The sequence below is a fragment of the Athene noctua genome, chromosome 11 (assembly GCF_965140245.1).
Source record: "Athene noctua chromosome 11, bAthNoc1.hap1.1, whole genome shotgun sequence".
Classification (NCBI taxonomy): Eukaryota; Metazoa; Chordata; class Aves; order Strigiformes; family Strigidae; genus Athene; species Athene noctua.
The window spans coordinates 7,703,869-7,725,442 of record NC_134047.1 but is presented as its reverse complement, the minus strand read 5'-3'; the positions used below and the strand labels follow the sequence as shown (position 1 = coordinate 7,725,442).

Here is a 21,574-nt window from a genome sequence, read left to right as displayed (position 1 = left end):
AGCATTTTTTTGAATTAAATTTTAAATTAAATTTTACGTTGTCCTAGATAAATGGTTTTTGAAAGCATATCTGTCATGAGCTACAGTTTGGAAAAAGTACTGGAATGTTTTCTATGTATTATATTTTTATATATATATATGTATAATATGATATTTATGTGAATTATAAGTTAAATGTGTCTTTATTAAACCAACTGCCAAGACTGAAGTTGTTATGTGGAGGAATTATGTGTAGTTTTTATGTCAAGTTATTATGTGCAGTTATTATGTGTAGTTTTTCATCCCATTTTATTGTTATTCCATAAACTCTCTAGGGAAAGTGGATCATCTCTTACTATGTGCTTGTGTGAAGTCTTAGATTAAATTTAAGCATCAATATCTATCAGCAGTAATAAGGTAATCCCCCTCATTGGTAAGAGAAAGCATATCCTATTTGCTTTCAGGGTATCTGAAGTCTACAGCATTATTGTAAACATTTCTGTAAAAGTTACACCAAGAATTACCTAACATGTTCCACAATCTGTTTTCTTCCAACAGATATCCAACAGGCTTTGTATGAGCTTGCATACCATGTTGTCAGAGGGAACTTAAAGCATGATCAAGCTTCTAATGTTCTTGGTGATGTCATAGTAAGTGTATATTTATAATAACTGCTTCCTGAGTAAATTTTTCGTTTCTTATAAAAGTCCAAATGAAAATCAAGCAGGATAATATTCAACTAACTTGTTTTTCCATGTATAAAAAGTCATTCTTGTCAAGTCCTTTTTCTTGATTTGTGTGCACTTGAAATATATAGTCTGTCAGGGTTATGTTTTTTCCCCCCTAGTTTTTGTGGTGAGGAATGGATATATTCATTTTAGCATAAATTAAAAACTAAATTTTTTAAGTGCATATGAAGACTGAAAGTTTTTTAGTAAATGCTAGAAATAGATTTCACTTGCTTATGCAGGATGTCTGTAATGCCACCTACTGGTTTTTATAATTTACATCTTTCTTACAGTGTAACAAATGTCTGCCATTTTACTGTTGAGATGACTGAATCCCGGCTGCCTTTAAAATAATGCAACAGAGTTACGTTTGTTTGAAAAACGTTTTTTGTAAAATGCTTTGAATAATGGAGAAAGTAGGGAAAAGAGTATTTTCCTCTAAACTTCCAAGGTTCCTAAATGTTGGTGTTTGTAAAAAAACAAAACCAAAAGCAAACAAAAAACCCCCAAACCCCAAAAAACACTCTAAACACCACAAAACCAAACAAAAACCAACAGGAAAAAAAACCTGAAACACCCCTCTCCCCCAAAACCAACATTCAAAAAAACTCATACAAATTATTTCTTTTTAAGTTCCTAGATTGCTCTTTTGTCATGTATAGAATATTAAGAAAAAATAAGCTTTGCAGTAATCTATTTTAGGATAACCTTTTTAGGTTTTGTAGCTTCTGCATTGTGTTTGAGAGAAGTCAAGGCTAAAGTGTTCTGTGCTGTTTGGGGTAGCATGTGATAATGTTTGATCTTTAGTTACTGCAGGAAATTGTAATTTGTTTGGTGCCTGAGAAACTGTAGTTCACTGTACAGGCTTGTGCTGCTCTTGAGACAGGGTAGAGGAATGGAGTAGTAACCAGAAAGTTTTGTCCTTGGCCACTACGTACTCTTAAATTACATTGTAATGTTATTTCATTACATACCAGTTATTAGTACAGCACTTAGATATTAGTTAATAATTGAGCCTATTCATTATTAATATGATCAGTAATAACAATATTAATTAATCTGAACTTACTTTATGATGAAGTGCTTTTTTATGTAATGGAATAAAAACTTTCTAAGTGTATGTATTGGAGTTTCTATTCACTGTGATCTCTTTCCATTTTAGGAATTCCGGGAAGACATGCCTTCCATCCTAGCTGATGTATTCTGCATATTAGGTAAGCTGGATTCCCTTCCTTTCAGCATTGTAACAGATTTTGAGAAATAAATGCTTTGTGACAATGCTAGTTGACTTCTTCAGGAAATTTCCTTACATCTGTAAAACATGACTTTTTCTTTACAAGATATGTATTGATGTTTCATCAGTGTATCTGCATCTCAGTTGTTAATGTCTTTTTGTTCTGCTTTGTTCTGTTACAATTTCCAGAAGTTTACATATTAAAGGCAGTGGAAATTGATCTGACAAGAATAGTTAAAGGAGCTAGCTTGTAAGAATGTTGGATGTTAGCTAATGGAATCAGTGGCTTAGAGTTGTTATTGTTCTTGAAAATCGACTTACTGGTGGATAGATACTCTGTTCTTAAAATGTGTTCTGTAAGTATTTTTATCTGTACAGTGACTGTAGTCACTGTGCATAGTGAAATGGAGTTTGCATTGTTTGTCCAGAAATCTAAAGGCAAACGACATCATTTGCCAAGTTACTATCTGCCAACTATGCAGGCTTTAAGGATGTGTACTTCTTATTCTGGTAATAGCATCTGGATTAATGTTGATCCAAAGCTGTTTCTTTCCTGGTTTTAGAATTTGAATCCTGTATACTTTTTTTCCAGATCAGAGTTTTAACTGCTTGCAGTTTCTGTCTTGTTCTATGTGTGTCTGTTTTTTTCAACAAATTTCAGCAAATGCTTTTGACAGTCTGCCCATCACAGATCCTGGGTTGTTCTGTAGGCTGAAGGAGTGTGGCATCTTTGTGCTGTGGCTGCCTGTGTGGAGAGGCACCTAATTAATTTTGTGAATGCAGTCTCGGTTCTGTAACATCTAAATGATGAATTTTGACTTTTTTTTTATTCATAGTGTTTCATTCTGTGCACTTGTATCATCTTTTTGTAATAACTGGTTTTTATAATGCAGTATTACACTGATACTCCTTTGTTTTCTTAAAATGTGTTAGAAAACTTAGATTAGTTGCTTTTTGAACTACGTGAATAACTGAAAGCAGTGTATCTGTCTGTCTTTTTTCCTTATTTTTTCTTTTTTTTTCCTCCTTCTCAAATTAGTATGTAGCCAAATGCTGTGCCTCCACTAGTAGCAGAGAAATAGTATGGCTAAGGAGCTAGGTTTCAAACTCTGAGGCAAAGGACATCTGACAGTTTCTTGATTGTTTTTAATGAGCTTCCTCTAGCACTTTTCCCTCTATAACGTATTTGGCACTGTCAGGATTTTTTTTTTTCTGATGTCATCATCTGATGTGTTTCAGTACCTTAGAATTTTGATTTATCAACTCTATCTCCTCACACACGTTCCCTGAACTAATTTTTTTCTGCAGATTGTTCTTTGGCTGAGAGGCTTGGCTGCTAGGGACCAGACTGGTCTGGCAAGTCTGCCTCCACTGCTACACCACTGGTTTTCAGCCTGTTTGGGGGCTTCTGTCTCATATTTTTGTTGTTGATGTTTTCTCTATGGGTCTAGTTTTTCTGTGGTTATGTGTGGGATTTTTTTGTAATGGCTGTCTAGCATTCTTTCATTGAGTTTTCAACTTCTTTTGGAGCTCCTTGCTTCCTGTAATGATGTGCCTTTTTAAACTACTTTAGACAGGTGTGCTTCCTTGGCCATTGTTTTATGGCCTGTTTTCCCACAGAAGTTAATTTATGAATTGTAATGCAAAAGAAAAGAATGGAAATACAGAGTCATACCTAGTGAAAGTCTGCAGACTAGGCAGTAAATGGTAGTTACTCTGAAGACACAGGGTAGGAGACTAGAACACTGCATCAAGGCTAAGGATCATGCAGTTCTCTTCAGTGATTCGTATTTCTCTTATTTCGTGCTTATTATTCATTCTTAATGCTAGCTGTAAACCTTATTGCAGTAGAGAGAAGGGCAGAAAAAGTTATGGTGTTCCTCTGGTTTCTGTTTTACCTTTTCTTGAGATTTGTGAATGTCTGAGAATTGTCATGAAAAATATTAAGTGGACCTCAAGGTGAACGAGTAGCTGGAAAGTGGCAAGAAGCTAGCATGTTATAAACGGCTAGCATGTTATAAACAAACTGCTTGGCATTGTGTTATCATTAGCATTTATTGGAATAGTTATAAAAAGAATAATAAATTTATTAGTTATAAATTCCAGAAGTAGTAATTTGTTTTTTTCTTCTTTTCTATTTTCCCTTATACTAGATATTGAAACAAGTTGTTTAGAAGAAAAAAGTAAGAGGGATCACTTTACCCAGCTGGTATTAGCCTGTTTGGTAAGTTGCACTTGGAAAGTCTTTCGGTAAAAGCGTATACCAAAATCTGACAGGAAAAATTAGAGTCTTGAAGCCTTTTTTTAAAGGAGGAAAAGACTATTAGAATGTTTTAACAAATTCCCAGGTAATTTAAAAATGCGTCTTCAAAACATTATGGTAGAGTAATATATTATAGTTGTCCCTTGAATTCTTTAGAGTTTTGAGAGAACTTAATTTTTTCCCCTGTCAGTTCAACAGAAATTGTGCTTCTAAAGTGTGTTTTGAGTGGGACTACTTCTTTATGCAACCTCCTCTGTCTTTAGAAGTGGCATGGAATAGCCAGTAGTGCTTTAGAAGAAGTGCAGAATAAGCTTGATTTGTAGGAAAAATCAGCATATGAAAATAAGGCTTTTCTTCCAGAATATGAGAGAATGGGTATAAGCTTTGTAAATACAGAGTTCTTGGTAATAACATCCCTAGATGCTATGCAATGTATACTTTATAATTGGCAATTAGGCTCTAGGGCTTGTTTCTTTGAGGTGTTCTTGTATATAAAATCCACCACTGTAAAATTCCAATTTCAGGTAAGTAGTTCTCAGTTTTGTCCACTTCTGTGTTTGAAGCAGAATATATTGGTATTGTGGTATATCATGATATTTGAACGTTTTTTTTGTAGTCAGAACACATATGTAGTCTGAAGTAATAATCAGATTGTTTCTAGGTCTTTGTAATTGACAAATCTGATGTATGGTTTTGGTGTTTTTCAGTATCTTGTATCTGACACTGTCCTAAAGGAGCGCTTAGATCCAGAGACACTGGAGTCATTAGGACTTATCAAGCAGTCTCAACAGTTCAATCAGAAATCTGTTAAAATAAAGACAAAACTATTGTAAGTTTGGGGGCAAGAGTTGTTTGGGGAGTGGGTGGGGAGAGGCAATGGTAATTGGTCTGGTAACTGTTTTCTAACAATGTGTAATGGTTCTTTTAATGCTCCATTTTCTTTAGGAAATGTGTTTTGTTGCACTTTAACCTGACAAAAGAGCCTCTTTAGCTCTCTTAGTTTTTAAACTTGAGAAATGTAAAATCTTTTTTAATGTCGCCTAGTGCTATGGCTTTTACTACAGTGATCCCATATGTGCAGATTAAACACAATATTTAATTTTGTGACAAATGTGAATTTACAGAGTATAAGAAAACTAGTAATTGTTGTTGCATCAGTTAAGCATAAGCCTTTCTTTTCATAAATAATCAAATGTAGTTATGTTAGTTTTGGGACCACAGGATATATTGGGTGTGTATGTTTGTTTTTTTGTTTCTGCATCCAGTGTTTCAATCTCAAAGAACAGCACTTGAAACTAGAATAGGTCCTTAAGCACAGACTGTTAGAGAGCAGTTCTCCAGTATAGTGTGTGTAAGAGCAAACTTTACTGTTACATATAAGCATATTCTTGCTTTTAAATCGTTTGCATTTGAAATAAAAGATCTGGATTTGTTTGAAGAAAGTCCTTACAAAATGGCAGTTTTGAATATATTTTTATAACAAATTTAATATTGGTAAGAGCATAAATAAGCTTCACTGTGGACATGTTACACAATAGTGTTTAATTTCTGTTTATTTGCAGTTATAAGCAACAGAAGTTCAATTTGTTAAGAGAGGAGAATGAAGGTTACGCAAAGCTCATTGCAGAACTGGGACAAGACTTATCTGGAAATATCACTAGTGATTTAATCCTTGAAAATATCAAATCTTTAATAGGTAAGGAATTTGAAGGAATACGGGCACTGGTTTTCTGACAAGGTCTGATGGCTACAGAGGGTGTCTATAGACTATTGTTTGAGGTAACCTGTGGATCAAATAATACACCATACTGGCGTTTAGCGTGATAGCAATGCAGTAGATCATCTTGCATAGAATTAAGACATTTGGAAGTTCCTGTTTCTGTGGCAAAAATAATTTTGGTAACATTGTGTAGTTAAACTTAATTTAGATACTAAATTTACAGTACAGTCTCAGATATACATGCTGTGATGTTGATTAATTTCAGCAGTATTTTCTGAGGATGTGCTTGTCATCTCTTAGAAGGCAGATTGGAATGTAATGCTTAAGTAATGCTTTTTGCTATTTTAAGGTACTCGCTTCAATACGTGCATATTCTTTTAGTCAGAAAGAAGTTGAACGAGTGATTATGAAGAGAAATGAGAAGTAGTAAACATTCTTTTATCTAGCTCTGATTATGATTTGTCCATATTTCCAAGTTGATCTTGGCAAGAGTGTCACAAAGTGCAAAATACATTAAAATCAGGAAATAATCTGTAATTCCCCCTGTTTTACGCTTCCTTTTTGAATAAATTTATAGACAATATATTGATGTTTGCACCAGTGCCTGTTTCATATGGTACCAGTGCAATAAGGGTCAAAATGCTATGCTATTATTTTATAAAATATAATTTTTCATCTGTCACAGGATTTTCTCCTGAGACTGTCAAGTCCCTGTAATGATACTCCTTGTTTTGGAAGAGAGCTAGACAAGAGGATGGTTTTGCTAGTTATTACAGTAAAAAAAAATACACCCTTAGTTTGTGGAATTTTATTACAAAACATCTTTCTGTCTTGTGGAATTTTAAGGATTACTAACAGACTTCCTATAAATTGCCAGTTACTTGAAAGTATTGACTTGCAGTAGGTCCTAGTATAGTGGAAATTTGTGAAGGAAAGACGTATCTCCATAGTGGATGTGCCTGGATAAAACTTCTCATGGCACAATGAAGACAATAGTCTAGGTGTGGATTCTCTTGATATAAGTAATATTTGTCTTGAGCGTGTCTCCTGGAGTTTTGGTGGAAAAGTTCATATAGTAAAATACAGATATGATTACTGCACTGTCTTAAACTGATCTGTGTCCTTGCTCTTGCTTCCTTCAAAAAAACCAAACTGTTATCCGTAATGGTAACAATAACACTGAATTGACAAGAAAGTACAACCGGGTACGAATCAGGGTCTAGCTCAAACAAAAACAATTTTTGGGAAGTAAAATAATTTCTAGCTCGCTGATTAGTGTGACTGCATTAACATGTGTGCCAGCACAAGGGAAGAGGAAGCAGGCAGTGCCTTTTGCTGGCACTGCAGTATTAGGGAGGTTGGGTTTTACTTATTAAATGTTTGCTTTAAGATGGTAATTTCTAGTTCTTCTGTAATCTGAATTGAAAGTCCTGGTTTGTATCTTTGCATAGCTCAATATTCAACATAAGTCAAAATGTTCAGTGCTGTATTTACAGATGATACAGATTATTTTGCTGTAGGTAAATCCTGGCTCAGTCTTAACTGAAAAGAATTAACTTCAAAAATGAATGCATTTGTGGTTTAGTAACAGAATGAAGATGAAAAATAGCAATGCTAAGCTTTTCTACTCTGTTCTTCTCCTCTAGGATGTTTTAATCTTGATCCTAACAGAGTTTTGGATATTATCCTAGAAGTCTATGAGTGCAGACCTGAATATGATGACTTCTTTGTACCACTGATAGAGTCTTACATGTACATGTGTGAACCTCAGACTCTATGCCATATCCTTGGGTTCAAATTTAAATTTTACCAGGTAATGTATTTCCATTCTTAATTTTTGGTTTTGATGGTTGGTTGTACTTGGTGTTAAACTGCAGTCAGTAATAACAGATTTTGCTGGAAATATTTATTTTTACATAGAAATTAATTTCTAAGTTGTAAAATTCCAGTATTAAAAGCAATTGCTTCATGATTTGTGTGGAAGTCTCTAATGAATTTTAGAGGAGAATGCTTAGCATTTTCCAAAAGAGACAGCTGAAAACAATCTTTATACCTTTCATTTGAACTTGTATGGTTATATAAGGACTGGCATTAACAAAGAGATTGTACCTTCAAAATGAAAGTCTTGTCCCCAGGAGTGAAGAGCATGCTTGCAGGGTTGACATTTGATAAAATATTGAAGGGTTTTTTAAATGCGTGGCTGGGAATTGCATAAAAGCACCATAAGGTATGAAGATAATTGAATGGTTTTGTTTCTGAAAATTCTGATTGTCTGTTGCAGTTAAGTCTAGTGGCTTTGCAGCAGTAGTTAAATAAAATAACAAGGAGAACTGTGGGTTAGTATGTTTCATGTGAACTTTGAGTAACTTCTGTTTCATGACCACCTGCAATGGCCTGTTTGCTTTTTTTCTTCAATTTGCAACCTTGTTGTTTTTAGGATCCAAGTGGTGAGACACCTTCCTCCTTATACAGAGTTGCTGCTGTCCTTTTGCAACATAATCTCATAGATTTGGAAGATCTTTATGTTCATGTAAGTGACAATGCTACTTTGTCAAATGCCAAAACTAAGAACATGCTAAAAAGGAAGCCAGATATTTTAACCTATTCCTAAAGCTTCAGATTCAGGACATACTGTGTAATACCTGTGTATATACATTAATATCTTTTAAAATTTCCAGAACTTTCTGATGCCACATATTCAAATAAATACATACTGAAATATGAATGCTGATAGATTTTCTTTTGAATTATCTGTGTAGTATCCTCCAGATTGTTTATCTCCTGCCCGAATAGGAGATCGGTAAAAGCCTGAGTATGACTTAAATGCCTGAGTAACCTTCCTTAAGAACTAGACCCTCTTAAATGTTTTCGAAAAAATAGTAGAACAATCAGCTCTCAAAATTCTTTTAGTTTAATAGTAGGATTTGTTTTTAAACTCTTACATAGTCCTGAATTTCACTTCTCATTCCATCTACAAGAATTCTGACCATTTGTTAGGTTAAGAAAGGAAAATGGAGTTACATGTTTAGATTTAATCAGAGATATTTATCCTCTCCAGTCTGACAGTCTTAACAAATAAACATACTAGTTTGACAGATGGTAAACAGAATGTTTGTTATCAACATAATTTTACATTATACACCAATTTTTAATTTCAGAATATCCATAGATATTTTAAGACTCTAAACTCTTCTGCTGAAACGAAGGAAATAAACTCTAGCTAAAGCTGTGGAAATTTTGGAATGTAGTCCTGCCATTAATTTGTGTGGCAGTTAATAGCATTAGTCACAATCTGACTTGTCAATAACTGTCTCTGCTTTCATAGCAGTATTTTGGCAAGTAATGTGTCGGGTGGAGCAAGAGTAGGAGTGCAGGTCTCAGATAATTGGTGTGGAGGGAGGAATGCATGATAATAATGCTCGTTTGTTAAGGAATGCTTGTAAGCTTACAAAACAAATGCTCAGACTCAGAATTACAGTGGCCTGTGCAATCTCAACCCAGACCTGTATAGGTATAGGGGTGTTTTCCTATAATCTTACAGATAGAATGGTCACTGCATTCATTTATGCTGTTCACCTTTGTCATGTTGATTCTCAGTCTCATTTTTAATCTACTTGCATTCCAGAATCTCTCTGCCAGTCTCTGTCAATCTTTGCATGTTTGGGATGGCATTTTTTTTGCTCTTCTCAGTTCAGGCTTAATTTAACTTGCTATGGGAGTTTCAAGAAAATAATTAGCATGTAGGTGTTGAGTCTTAAGTTATAGGTATTGTGTGGCTCCTATACAATAGCAGCTGCCAGGATTATCATTCACACCAAGAATGTTCTCCCCACCTCTGCCCTCCCTCCCTGTTCCAAGCCTGTAAGAACTGTTTTCTGTTTGTGTACACATACACATAGCCATGTATAGTATGTATTGCACCCTGAAGATATGATTTGCCCCTTGAAATTCCACACTAGGTATTTCTTGGTGAATCTTAGTAGGTTACTTGTGTTTTCAAATGAGATAAGTGTAGCTCTTTAAACATTTTACCTTTCCAAGTGGGATTCTGTCTTCCTCAAATTTTTATGAAATGAAGGAATTGTACTATCTTTTCTCTGAAGGAGGTGCTGCTTAGTCTTTCCTCCTTCTACTGTCAGTTTGGGAAGAGAAAAACCCAAAATCTTCCCTTGTTAAAAACTGGAAGAAAAGGTTACTGTGTCAAAGAAGTCATGAGTCTATAGTAAGTTTTGATTACTTATTTGCAGTTAGAGTGTGATTTTAGGAATGAAATTGAAGTTTGGCTTTGTCAGAAAAAGAGCTTTCCTTCTGTCTTGCAACTTGAGCTTTTGAGTGTAGAGTTCTATTCCTCACCCTGACCATTGAATATTCATTTTGTTTTAAGGCAATGAATTTTATAAATGTTATCATCAAGTATGTGTGTAACTGTCACCATATAGCTACAGCTGAATGGTAAATTAGAGAGGGGAAGGGGAATTTATACAGCTAATGACTGCGTGAAAGTAGAACAGTAATATTTCCTATGAGTCCTTGATTTCAGAAGTCTGTTAATAGTGTACTTCTTGTTGGGATGATGGTAGCAAGGAAAAGAATCTTTCAGGGTGTAAGTTTATCTGATTAGTAACAAGGAAGGACAAACTTCTGCTTCAGGCTCAAGTGACTGAAGTAGCAGTAGGTCACTACGCTTCAGATACAACGTTGGTTCTGTTTTTTCAGCTTCTTCCAGGGGATAATGCCATCACTGAGGAACACAAGCGAGAGTTAGTGGAAGCTAAACAAATTGTCAGAAAACTTACTATGGTCGTCTTATCCTCTGAAAAGACTGAGGAAAAGGAGAAAGAAAAAGAGAAGGAGGAGGAGAAAACTGAAAAGGTGCGTGTCTGTGAACAGTTGCCTTTACAAGAAAATGACTTTCAATTAAACATAGTTGTTAAGAAATTTTTTTTCGTATTTATTTGAAGCATAGGTATGTACTTAGAAGGCTTCTGTCTGTCCTCTGATTGCATTTCTGTTATATCAAATCTGCAAAAATGTATGGTTTGGGGTTTGTTCTGGATTTCTCTAGGTTTAATGTTCTTAGTTCAATGGCTAATTAACTTCTTCCCTCCCTTTTAATTTTACCAGCTCTGCTAAGTATGTCGTTATATGCAGCATTCATATACTTCACAGTCTTTAACAATTGTGTTTTCTAGGACCCGTGATAGTATAATCCTAGTTGATTTCTTAAAAAGGATGCTAGGAAGAGTTTATTCCTTTCTTTCTCAATCAAGAATTGGGACTAAGAATTGCTAGCCATGCATACCAGTATAATTATTCTGCATTGTAGAAAAAGGTTTTAACTGAACCTTTTTAATTGTAACTGTCCTCTCTGCTTTCCATTCGATCTGTAGTTTTGTATGTGTAAACATATTAAAGTGTTACTAGGTCATGTATTGTTCATGTTGCCCTTGATCTCATGTGTTTCAGTGTGTCCAAGCCTTACTTTAAAACCAAAATCTGTTAGTAGCCCTTCTGTTGTCATCTTCATTTGAGTGTCTAAGTACTGCTCAAACATCTTGTTTAAAACCAAAGAAGTAAAATAAAAGCTTGATATTTGCCTTAAGTGATGTACTGGAGAAGGGGAGAGGTCCATCAGTCTTGGCAGTTTCTGTTCTTAATTTCCTGTATCCTCCTGGATTCATTATATCAATCTGTTTTGCCTACTTCTTCACATTTGTTCTACCCCACATTGATTCTGTACATCTCTGACCTTCCTTCCTCCTTCCATTTTTCTTGCCTACCTTGAAAAAAAAAATAATCTAATTTCCTTTTATTCCCTCAGGCAGCTGATATAGTCACTGCTCTCTGGCTCTCAACTGCATCCACATCTGCTGCTTAAGCTGAGTCCTTTCACTAGATTTAAGTTTCTGACCTCCCTCCCACTCACTGTTTCAGTATCCCTTTTCATTATACCACATTGCTTTGGTCCACCTTCTCTGCAGTCAGATGAGGCTGCTCATCTGCTCTGAAGTGTGTATGTTGCTGCATTCTGATGCAGAACTAAACTCTCGATGGGACATGGAGAGTGTACATATTGCAAATAATGTCAGAGGAATTAAGACAGTTTTTGTGGCTGAGCTTTAGAATTAAGAACTAGGGAATTTTAAGCTCTAGCAGAAACAGCAACATTTTTCTGAAGGATTACAATGACAAGTAACAAAGCCTGAGCCTGTGTGATGGGAAAATGGAGACCTGTACTTAAAAACAATTTCTGTGACTCTTTACACAGTTATGCAGTGCATGCTGTTTCTTGAAAAGCTTGTTGCTGTGTTAGTATTTTTGTATGTGGTTAGCTGTGCAGTTCATAACAATTAGTAGAGTAACTACATGTGAAAATTGTTGACAGTCTGAGTTACTTTGTATCCAGTATGCAGTTTTAATGTACAATTTTTGATATGGTACCATGGAATAAATGCCTCGATAAATGATGTTTAATGATTAATGACTTTTTTATTTTAAATCCATGAAGTGCTTGGTTTATGTGGTTAAAATTTATTGTCTCATGACTTTAATGTGAATAATTTAGTATTGTCAAATGCATTATCAACTTTTGCCTTTTATGATGCATTTGACATGGCAGAATAATAGGGAGATACTTGAGAGCTCACAGAACTCAGCAATACAACTAGATTTGAGAGCGGTTCCAGACTCTTCTCTGTGCTATGCATGCTTTCACTTTTGGAGAGTGTGTTTCTGAAGAGCTTGCTTACCTAAAGAGAGACCCAGTCCAGCAGCATGTGAGTGTGTGAGCAGGGATTGCTTTGGAAATGAAATAACATACTAACACATAAAGCCTAGAAAAGCTGTGTGAGTAGAAACATGGACTCTAATATAGTTAGCAATCACCTGAAAAACCCAAATAACCAAAATTTTGGTGTTTAACATCAAACTTTAACTGGTGTGTTCATACCAATTAAATAACTGGTTTATGATTTTTTTGTAATGATACGACTTTAAGAAGTCTGTGGATTTCAACCTTCCTACATATGCTGCACAAATAAAGCTTTTAAACACACCAGTAAAGGATCAGCGTACCATTTCATTAACGTCGTATATAAAAGACAGTCCTTGGCATCAAAGGAACTTGAAATAGTTACATGGTAAATAATGTTTGTGTGTGCATTTCTAATTGCACATGTACGTTTTTAATCTTTCAGAGGCTCATCTTGTTCTGATGTGCAGATATATATTTTCCCAAAGGAAAGGCTAAAATTTCATTACTACATAAGATCAGCATGAGTCTGTGCACTTTATTTTGTTCTGAACCTGTTCTCTGCACGTTACTGTGTACTAGACTGCTTTCAAAACTGTCAGATAAATAGTTGCTGATGTTATAAAGAAGTTTTAAAAGGGGGAGGGGGGGGAATTCCTTGCAAACTATAGAACCACAGAGGTATCTGTTTTATAATTAATTTTTGTTCTTGTCAGTCTGCCTTGTCTGTTTGCATGATTTAAATAAAACTATTTTTTTACCTTAAAACGCTTAAACGTTTTGTCCTAGACTTGTACTCTTCCTTTGCTCAATGTAAGCATCGTCTTAGGCTTGTAGTTACATACAGTTAGTTTGCAGTGTACTATTCCTTATCGTTAGTCATTTACTGATAGACTTGTACCTTGAGGACCAGGGAAAACCAGTTTATTACGATAAACTATATCAATACTGTGCCCAGGTAAAAATGCTTCAAGACATGATCTTAATTGTGATTAACTCCTGTTTCCTTTTATGGCTATATTTGAAATTGGTTATTTGGAAAGCTTCCAGTAGTCTTGCACTTAAAACTAGTCACTCCTAGAGTTGATGCTAATGTGAAACTTAAGATAAAGGTAAAGGTTTTGGGTTTGGTTTGGTGGTTTGTTTTTTAAAGAATTTGATTTTGCAAGAGATTTAAATCCAGAACAACACAACACAAAGGGTTCTTAAATGCTTGCATTGTTCTTAAAATGTCATGTAAAGAAATAAGCTGCAATAGGTTGTGACATTTTGAAAAGTACATGATCGGACATATGTCAGACAACTTCATAAACTTCTGGTTATAACTAACTTTTTTCTTTGATCCAGTTGTTAGATTTTACATGGACTGGTTTATTATTGGTTTTGAAGTGTGCTTTATTGTCTAAATGCCTAGCTGAATTTTATTTTACATATTTTTTTTATACATAGTTGAAATCCTAGGGTTTTGTTCTAGCTGTGGATTACAGTGACATACTGCTTAAGGAGAAATAGTAAGACGACTATGAATACACTTTTTCATTGTTTGTTATCTTGCAGCCTCCTGATAATCAAAAGCTTGGTTTATTGGAAGCCTTATTAAAAATCGGTGATTGGCAGCATGCACAGAGTATTATGGATCAGATGCCTCCATTTTATGCTACTTCACACAAGTCTATTGCAATTGCCCTTTGCCAGCTTGTACATGTGACAATTGAACCTCTGTACCGCAGGTAAAGTGGAAAGTAGAAATCTGTTGCTGCATAGGGGAAAACTTACTTATAAGCATGAATTCATGAATAAGCCTAGCTGTATCGATTAAATTTTCACTTCTGTTTTTTCTTATTTTTCAGAGTTGGTGTACCTAAAGGAGCTAAAGGGTCACCAATTTCTTCTTTGCCAAACAAGAGGGCACCAAAACAAGCAGACAGCTTTGAGGACTTGAGAAAGGAAGTGTTCAACATGCTTTGTTACCTTGGTCCTCATCTCTCCCATGATCCCATTTTATTTGCAAAAGTGGTGCGCCTTGGAAAAGCATTTATGAAAGAGGTTGGTATGACACAACAGCTTGTCAAAACTTGAAAAATACCGATTCCTCTGATGTCAAAAAGTGCCCAAGTTTTACTAATTGTGTATATATTCAAATACTGAAACACAAAAAATTTTACTAAGGTAAATACTTTAAGGAAGAACTTAAGGCACTTTAGCTTTATAACCAGGAATATTTAGTGATAACTAATTTCTCATTATGGTCTTCATCTTTTAAAACGTCATCTGTGTATGGATAGATTTTTTAAAAATGGACATATGATACTAATTGCATGGAAGCCTTTACATTATTAGAGTGACAGTGTTGACAGTGGGGAACAATAAACTAATACATATCCATTACTTAAAATAGTACTTTCTATTCCACCTGTTAGGTTCCTTGGGAAGTAGGAGATGATGTATGTTTTTAATTAGTGGGGTGTCCCCCTGTTAAAATGCAGCTATTCTTGAACAATCTCTGGGTGCCCACAAGGATGTGGAGATCTAAAATGCCTTAAGTCACCAACTTTAGAAGTAAAATGGCCTCTTAAGATTTGTTGTTGTCTTTGGACCATATCTTTACCACATATATGTTGAAAGACTGGTAGCATGACCTGTTGTGGGTTGAATTTATATTCTGAACTTCCTTGGAATGTACTTAGTAGCTCAGACTGCTGAGGCAGTGACTTCTTTTGCTATTTTTCTGGCAATTTGCTGTTTAACTAGCAATTCTTGTTTTGTTTTCAAGGCAACAGCAGAGGTGTTGTTTGTTTGTTTGTTTGTTTTTTAAATAGTAGCTCAGAGAAACTTTGGAATTCATAGTTTTTGAAATAATATTAAAAATAATTATTATTAAAAACAAATGCACACCCTCTGCCACCTTAAACATTTAGAGCTGGAAGTTGGAGAGGTTGGTTGATCTAAATGATACTGGAGGGGAGTTCAGTTTTAGAGCTTTTTTTTTCTTTATTTTTTTTATTTCAACTACAACTAACAAATATTGGCACGTTCAAAATTTATGTAGAATCTTAGGGGAAGCTTTCATGTCCAGCTGTTCTTGATGCAGAGCTAAGAACACAGATGATTCTTGGGATTGAAGATCTTTTTGTCTAAATTAACAGATTTTGGAAAGAGTTTGCTTTCATCAGGTTCCAAGATGTGATGATAGGGTGACAATAGCTACACTAAGTTTGTGTTCCAGGTAGTCTTTGTAATAAAATCATGGTAACTTCAAACGTTTTCATCTTTCCCGACTTCCACATCTTTGTAGGAGGTATAATTCTCAGCATCTTCTCACCCAGAATGATAAGATTTCCCAATGGTTAATACACTTGCTTTATAGTATGCTTCTCTCTTGCTGGCCTGTGATATTTGAGTGATAGGCTGTGTTGCACTGACAGTGCAGCTAATTTGGAAATTATAATTTCAAGGGAGTAATTAATTTTACTGCTGACAGCAGACTATTAGGACTACTTTGTAATTAAGTTCGAGTGCTGAAATTCTGGGAGAAAGCCCTTTTTTCTTTGTAGATACGTACAGTAGAATGGAGATTACTTGGTTATAGGATTCTCGTGCAGTTTTACTATAAATATATTAATATGATAGTTTAATGTGTTTCTGACAAGAATGAGCAACATTTTAGCTATTTGCTCTAGGTTGGAACTATGAAGAAATTCGTCAGTGACAGAGTGGTTAAGGTAACATAGGGAAAGTTACTTTTAATGCACTATTGCCATCAGCATGTTGTAGTTATCAAACTACATTTAACACACAGTAGAAATACTTATAACTGGAGATGATTTGACTGTAAGTTAACCCATACAGTAGTTTAAAATTAGACTACTAACATTGCACTGCAGCTTTCATGCTTAAGTGTACCTTTAAAATAATTGTGCACTTACTGGTGTGATAGCTTAATATGCTTTTCATGGTGAGTGGAACAAGAAGAGAGAAAAGAATGTAATTTCATAATGAAAACTACAAGCTTAAGAGGGTATTATTATAAGAGAAAGATGGGGAAAATAATCTATGGCTGTTGATAATTGGGTTGGATGTCCTGGTTGGGTTTTTTTTTAGGTAGAAGGTGAGTGCTTAGGGCATTTCTTTTTTCCTCTCTCCAGTAAGAAAATTCAGTATTTCATATATAATAGTAAGTTTCCTTGGTATTTTAGTTATTACCTGTTTTTGAAGAAAAGTGTACAAAGCCCCTATATACGTAAGCAGTGCATTTCATCTGTGTGTTTGAATTTCTGTTCAAAAATATCTTAATGCTGATAGATGTGGAAAATTAAGCATCTACTAGGCATGTGGCCCTTCAGGTTTATGCTTTTGCTGAGGTAGCCTTACTCTGAAACTAACTGTTCATGTTATTTATGCTACAGTTGACATGATTGTCTTTGTTACAGTTTCAGTCTGATGGAAGCAAACAAGAAGATAAAGAGAAAATGGTGAGTTTGAAAGGTGTTAAATAACTGTACAGCTCTTCTTTCTCTGTAGAGTTTTATGTGTTAACAAATACATGTTACAGACCTGTCTTGATTTTTATAGGCAAGTTTGAGCCAGTCAGTGTGGGGTTTTTGTGTTCCTGTCTTTCTTTTTTCTTCTTTCTCTCCTGCATTCCTCAAACATCATCTTGTTCTTTTAGTCCAGTGCATTCTACTTCTTACTTTCTCAGAATTACCTGGAGTACCTCCAGTTATTTATTCTATAAATACTCTTTTCATGGTGGCACCTTATATCTTACAGAACTTAGTGGGGTAAAGCCTAGAGAAATAGAGAAATTAGAAATAGGGAGATGTTTAATAGTGCAATGGCCAATTTTTCTTTACTAGCTAATTTTTTTTCCTTTCTAAATTTTCAAGACTGGTCACAATGAAACCCAAGTGTCCAGTTGAGATCTAATTTATGAAAACAAGATTGCTTGTTTTGTTTTAATCAGCAAGCAAGTTTTCAATATGAAGTTTGCACAGTTTTCATTATTTATTATTACTCCTGTTTCTCACTTGTCATGATTTCTTAACTTCCTCAATCATTGCAGAGAAAATTACTCTGCTGTTTTTTTTGGTTTCCTTGCTTTCCTGCTATGGTTTTTCTAACATAGCTCAATGAGAAAGAAATTTTTAAGAAAGGGGGAGAATAGGATGCTGCAAACGTGGAAATTGGTACTGTGCCTTGGAAACATGTATAATGGCTTGAGGTTGTAATCTGGTATTTTGAAAATGGAAGTAGTGGCAAGGAATACATTAATACACTGAAATAAATCAATTGCCAAAATCTCTTTTCTCCTGTTGCACTTTGTGCAAGTACACAGTATATCCATTTTTAAATGATTTATTTGATTTGAAAATATAAGTGCAACTTGCTGAAAACTTCAGCAGCTTTGCTCAGATATCTTACATAGGCAAATAAAATACTGACTGTATATGATCCATAAATTATCTAATAAAAGATTTCCAATGCGAGATATTTAAGTTCTTTTTAGACTGTTCGGTTTTGTTTAGGGAGTCTTCATCTTGTGCCAAACTTGTATTTTATCAGTCTCCTGAGATGTGCATATCTGCATAGCATTGCTTCTGATCATACTTACTTGATAGTTACCTTGAGTTTTTTGTCTTTATTTCAGGAGATACTGTTTAGCTGTTTGTTGAGTATTACTGATCAAGTCTTACTTCCATCTCTTTCTTTGATGGACTGCAATGCATGCATGTCTGAAGAATTATGGGGAATGTTCAAAACTTTTCCATACCAGTACCGGTGAGTAGGATATTTTCTTTCCATTCTTTGGAAGTGGTCTCTTGAATTGTCAGTACTAAATATAGTTTTTCTTTACAATCTTTCAAGGTACCGTCTTTATGGGCAATGGAAGAATGAAACATACAACAGTCACCCACTTCTAGTGAAAGTTAAAGCTCAAACCATAGACCGAGCCAAATATATCATGAAGTAAGTTGTCTAATTCCATAAATAATTATCAACTGTGATACACTGTATTATTGCATGTCATCAACTGAAGAAAAAAAACCTTGACAAATATTCCTCTTCTAATGACTCGGTAATTTCATTGATAATACTTGTTCAGGAAGTATTTCAAGTACTGTGTTTAAAAACTGTCAAATAAGTAAGAATATAGACAAATTTGCCACCAACAAGGTTATTTAATCTGTGAAAAATGTCCCATTAAATTATTGAAAACATTTTCTATGGGTATGCAGTTGTTTGATAAATTGCTTTGCTTATGGAAATGTCAGTGTGCAGCGTATTTTCTCTAGGTGTAGAGACTCTTTAATTGTTTCAAAAATCTTGTCATAGTTTCCGTGTGTTTTAAAGGAGGGCAGTAAGTTGAATTGAATACAATGGTTAATTGTCATTATCAAGCAGGCTTACAACAATTTCAGATTTACCTCAAATTTAACAACCCTGACATTACTGTCGGGGATTTGGGTTCTCTCCATTTGTTGTTGCCAAAAGCAAATGCTATGGTTTTATAATGTTGATAATTAGAACCTTCTACATAGTCAAGACAGAATAATTGTTACTGTGTAAAAGACTTGGACTTGCAGCTGTGAAAGCTAGAAACAGTGATTTTGATTCTCTGGTGACTTCCTGCATAGCTGACATAGACTGCAAACGTTACATCCCTCCTCTTGTGTGGTGGATTTCAGTTGTGCAGATGAGCCACGGTACTGTCAGTTGTTGAGATTGCTACGTGTATGATTTACTCTTGTGTATCGACTTCAGAGTTGATATTAAGCTCATATCTTCAGTAGGGAATGCTGTGGAAGTGTAATGATGAAAAGGAGAGATTAACAGCATCACGTGCGGGTTTTATGTGTGATATAGGTCCCACTGACAACTTCCAAATGCAAAGTGCTCAAAGCTGAGACTAGTGTACAATCCGTAGTAACACAGGGACAGCTGGTGTGCTTCAGCTCTCTACATGATGGGATTATAAATTCCAGATTTCCAGAGGAGTAATAGTTCTCTACTTAAGATTTCTTAAGAATGCACCTGCTAGTGAGAATTTAATCTCTGTGACTAATAAAGGTGTTTCTTCACTGGAACTAACCTGTTGTTTTAATATTCTTTTAGCTTGTCTGTTGCAATAAAATATGCTCTGTTTTACAGGCGTTTAACTAAGGAAAATGTGAAACCCTCTGGAAGACAAATTGGGAAGCTCAGCCACAGCAATCCTACAATTCTATTTGATTATGTATGTAGTTACATGTATTTGAATACTATTTAATCCTAAGAATAGATATTGAAGTCAAGGAAGGGACCTGCTGTCTTAGTGAGAGGATACTTCTAATTTCATTATTTCATACTTTTGATGCAGATTTTAAAATATGGTAATTTGCTGGTAGTGCACAGGTTTTAGATTAAATATGACAATAGCTCTTCAGTAACCACAACTGCACAGAAAATTACATCCACTTATTAGAAGTATTTAGTTTGGGATAGTTGAGGTGGGTCTCTGAGGTACAGGGATGTGGTGATCAGGTTATGCAGAATGCAAATTCAAGTTAGGTTGCTCTGGGCAGTTATATATATGTGTGTGATGAAGATACATCAGGGTCATTTAGAAGAAAACATAAAGCTTTGAAGTCTGAAATATACCTACGACGTTGGGGAGGATTTTTAAGATTGCTTGAGATGTAAAAGTATGTTGATGGACCTCCACCTTATTCATGACTGTGACTTACAATTATTGATTTAACAGTTTTTAGATTTTTTACTTGAAGAAATTAATACTGCACATGTGTGCCATGTACCAAAGAGAACATCCTACTTGTACTCTTTCATGACCTAAGTTAATTTTTTGTAAATAGTCATTATAAGTAACAACAGAAGCTCTTACTGCTAAGGTTTAGGATTCTTAAGAAATCTTTGAAAAAAATGAGTGAAATGTTTTCACGATTTTTATTTTCAGATAATTAAAAATAATTATACAGAATTTTACATGTTAGGGACATGTTTCACTGATATCTCTGAGGTACTAGATAAATTAATGATATTCCTTCTTTTGAAAGTGGTTTAGGACCTGCTGAAAAATTAATTGCAAAGCATGTTTTGTGTAGGTTTTGAAGACAAGCATTGTTAAATGGTTTTGATATATGAAAGATAAGGAGTACTGTTGCTGTTCAGCTGAATGTGTTTTGTAACTTTCAGATTTTATCACAAATACAAAAATATGATAACTTAATAACTCCAGTTGTTGATTCACTGAAATACCTCACTTCGCTGAACTATGATGTCTTGGCATGTATCCTTTTATTTAAATCAATACGTCTAGTTACTGTTTGCAGTTGTAGCCAGATGAAATCTCTTGTCTGTGAGTAAATATCTTCTTTTGTGTTCTATTCTTGCTGCTTTTTGCTGGAAATTTTAGTGAAGTTTGCAAACACATTTGCACTCTTAATGGGTTATAGACTTCTCTCTATTTTTCTTCCACACTATGAAAATTATACTTCATTTTTAAGGGTTTTTTACTGCTTTACTGTTCTTGAAGACATAGTGATCCTGTGAATAGTGAGGTACTGCTTTTTAAGTTAACCATTTTTTTTAATGTTTTCTTATACCATAACTATGTTATTGGGTCCCCTATATCATGTTTGTTATGCTATCATATATTACAAATTGTGGAGCTGGAAAAACAGGTCTGTGTAACTTGTTTTTAAAAATTGAGAAAAAACATTCTCTTTAACTCCACTAAAGACTGTATCATTGAAGCTCTGGCAAACCCTGAGAAGGAGAGAATGAAGCATGATGACACCACAATCTCAAGTTGGTTGCAGAGTTAGTATTCTTGTTTTGTTTATTACATTAATGTTTAAAATACTTTACTTTCCCTATGATTTACTATACTATTGGTCATTAT

General features: G+C 34.7%; 1 protein-coding gene across 3 annotated transcripts in view; it reads left to right on the top strand.

Moving 5' to 3' along the window:
* The window catches only part of THOC2 (THO complex subunit 2), a 54,218-nt gene that overhangs the window by 8,682 nt on the left and 23,962 nt on the right, over nt 1-21,574 (top strand). For 2 of the 3 annotated variants that reach the window (XR_012634333.1, XM_074914773.1), the window contains exons 3-19: nt 538-629; nt 1,870-1,921; nt 4,095-4,165; nt 4,912-5,033; nt 5,767-5,900; nt 7,571-7,737; nt 8,362-8,454; nt 10,641-10,796; nt 14,233-14,405; nt 14,526-14,721; nt 16,356-16,397; nt 17,106-17,147; nt 18,323-18,453; nt 18,541-18,642; nt 19,825-19,909; nt 20,866-20,959; nt 21,412-21,492. Coding sequence is in view for 2 of the 3 variants with exons in the window: in XM_074914773.1 (XP_074770874.1) it covers nt 538-629; nt 1,870-1,921; nt 4,095-4,165; nt 4,912-5,033; nt 5,767-5,900; nt 7,571-7,737; nt 8,362-8,454; nt 10,641-10,796; nt 14,233-14,405; nt 14,526-14,721; nt 16,356-16,397; nt 17,106-17,147; nt 18,323-18,453; nt 18,541-18,642; nt 19,825-19,909; nt 20,866-20,959; nt 21,412-21,492 (1,833 nt within the window). In the remaining variant the exon portion in view is untranslated. The remainder of the gene's footprint in view (nt 1-537; nt 630-1,869; nt 1,922-4,094; nt 4,166-4,911; nt 5,034-5,766; nt 5,901-7,570; nt 7,738-8,361; nt 8,455-10,640; nt 10,797-14,232; nt 14,406-14,525; nt 14,722-16,355; nt 16,398-17,105; nt 17,148-18,322; nt 18,454-18,540; nt 18,643-19,824; nt 19,910-20,865; nt 20,960-21,411; nt 21,493-21,574) is intronic. The other variant, XM_074914775.1, reaches the window with a different exon arrangement.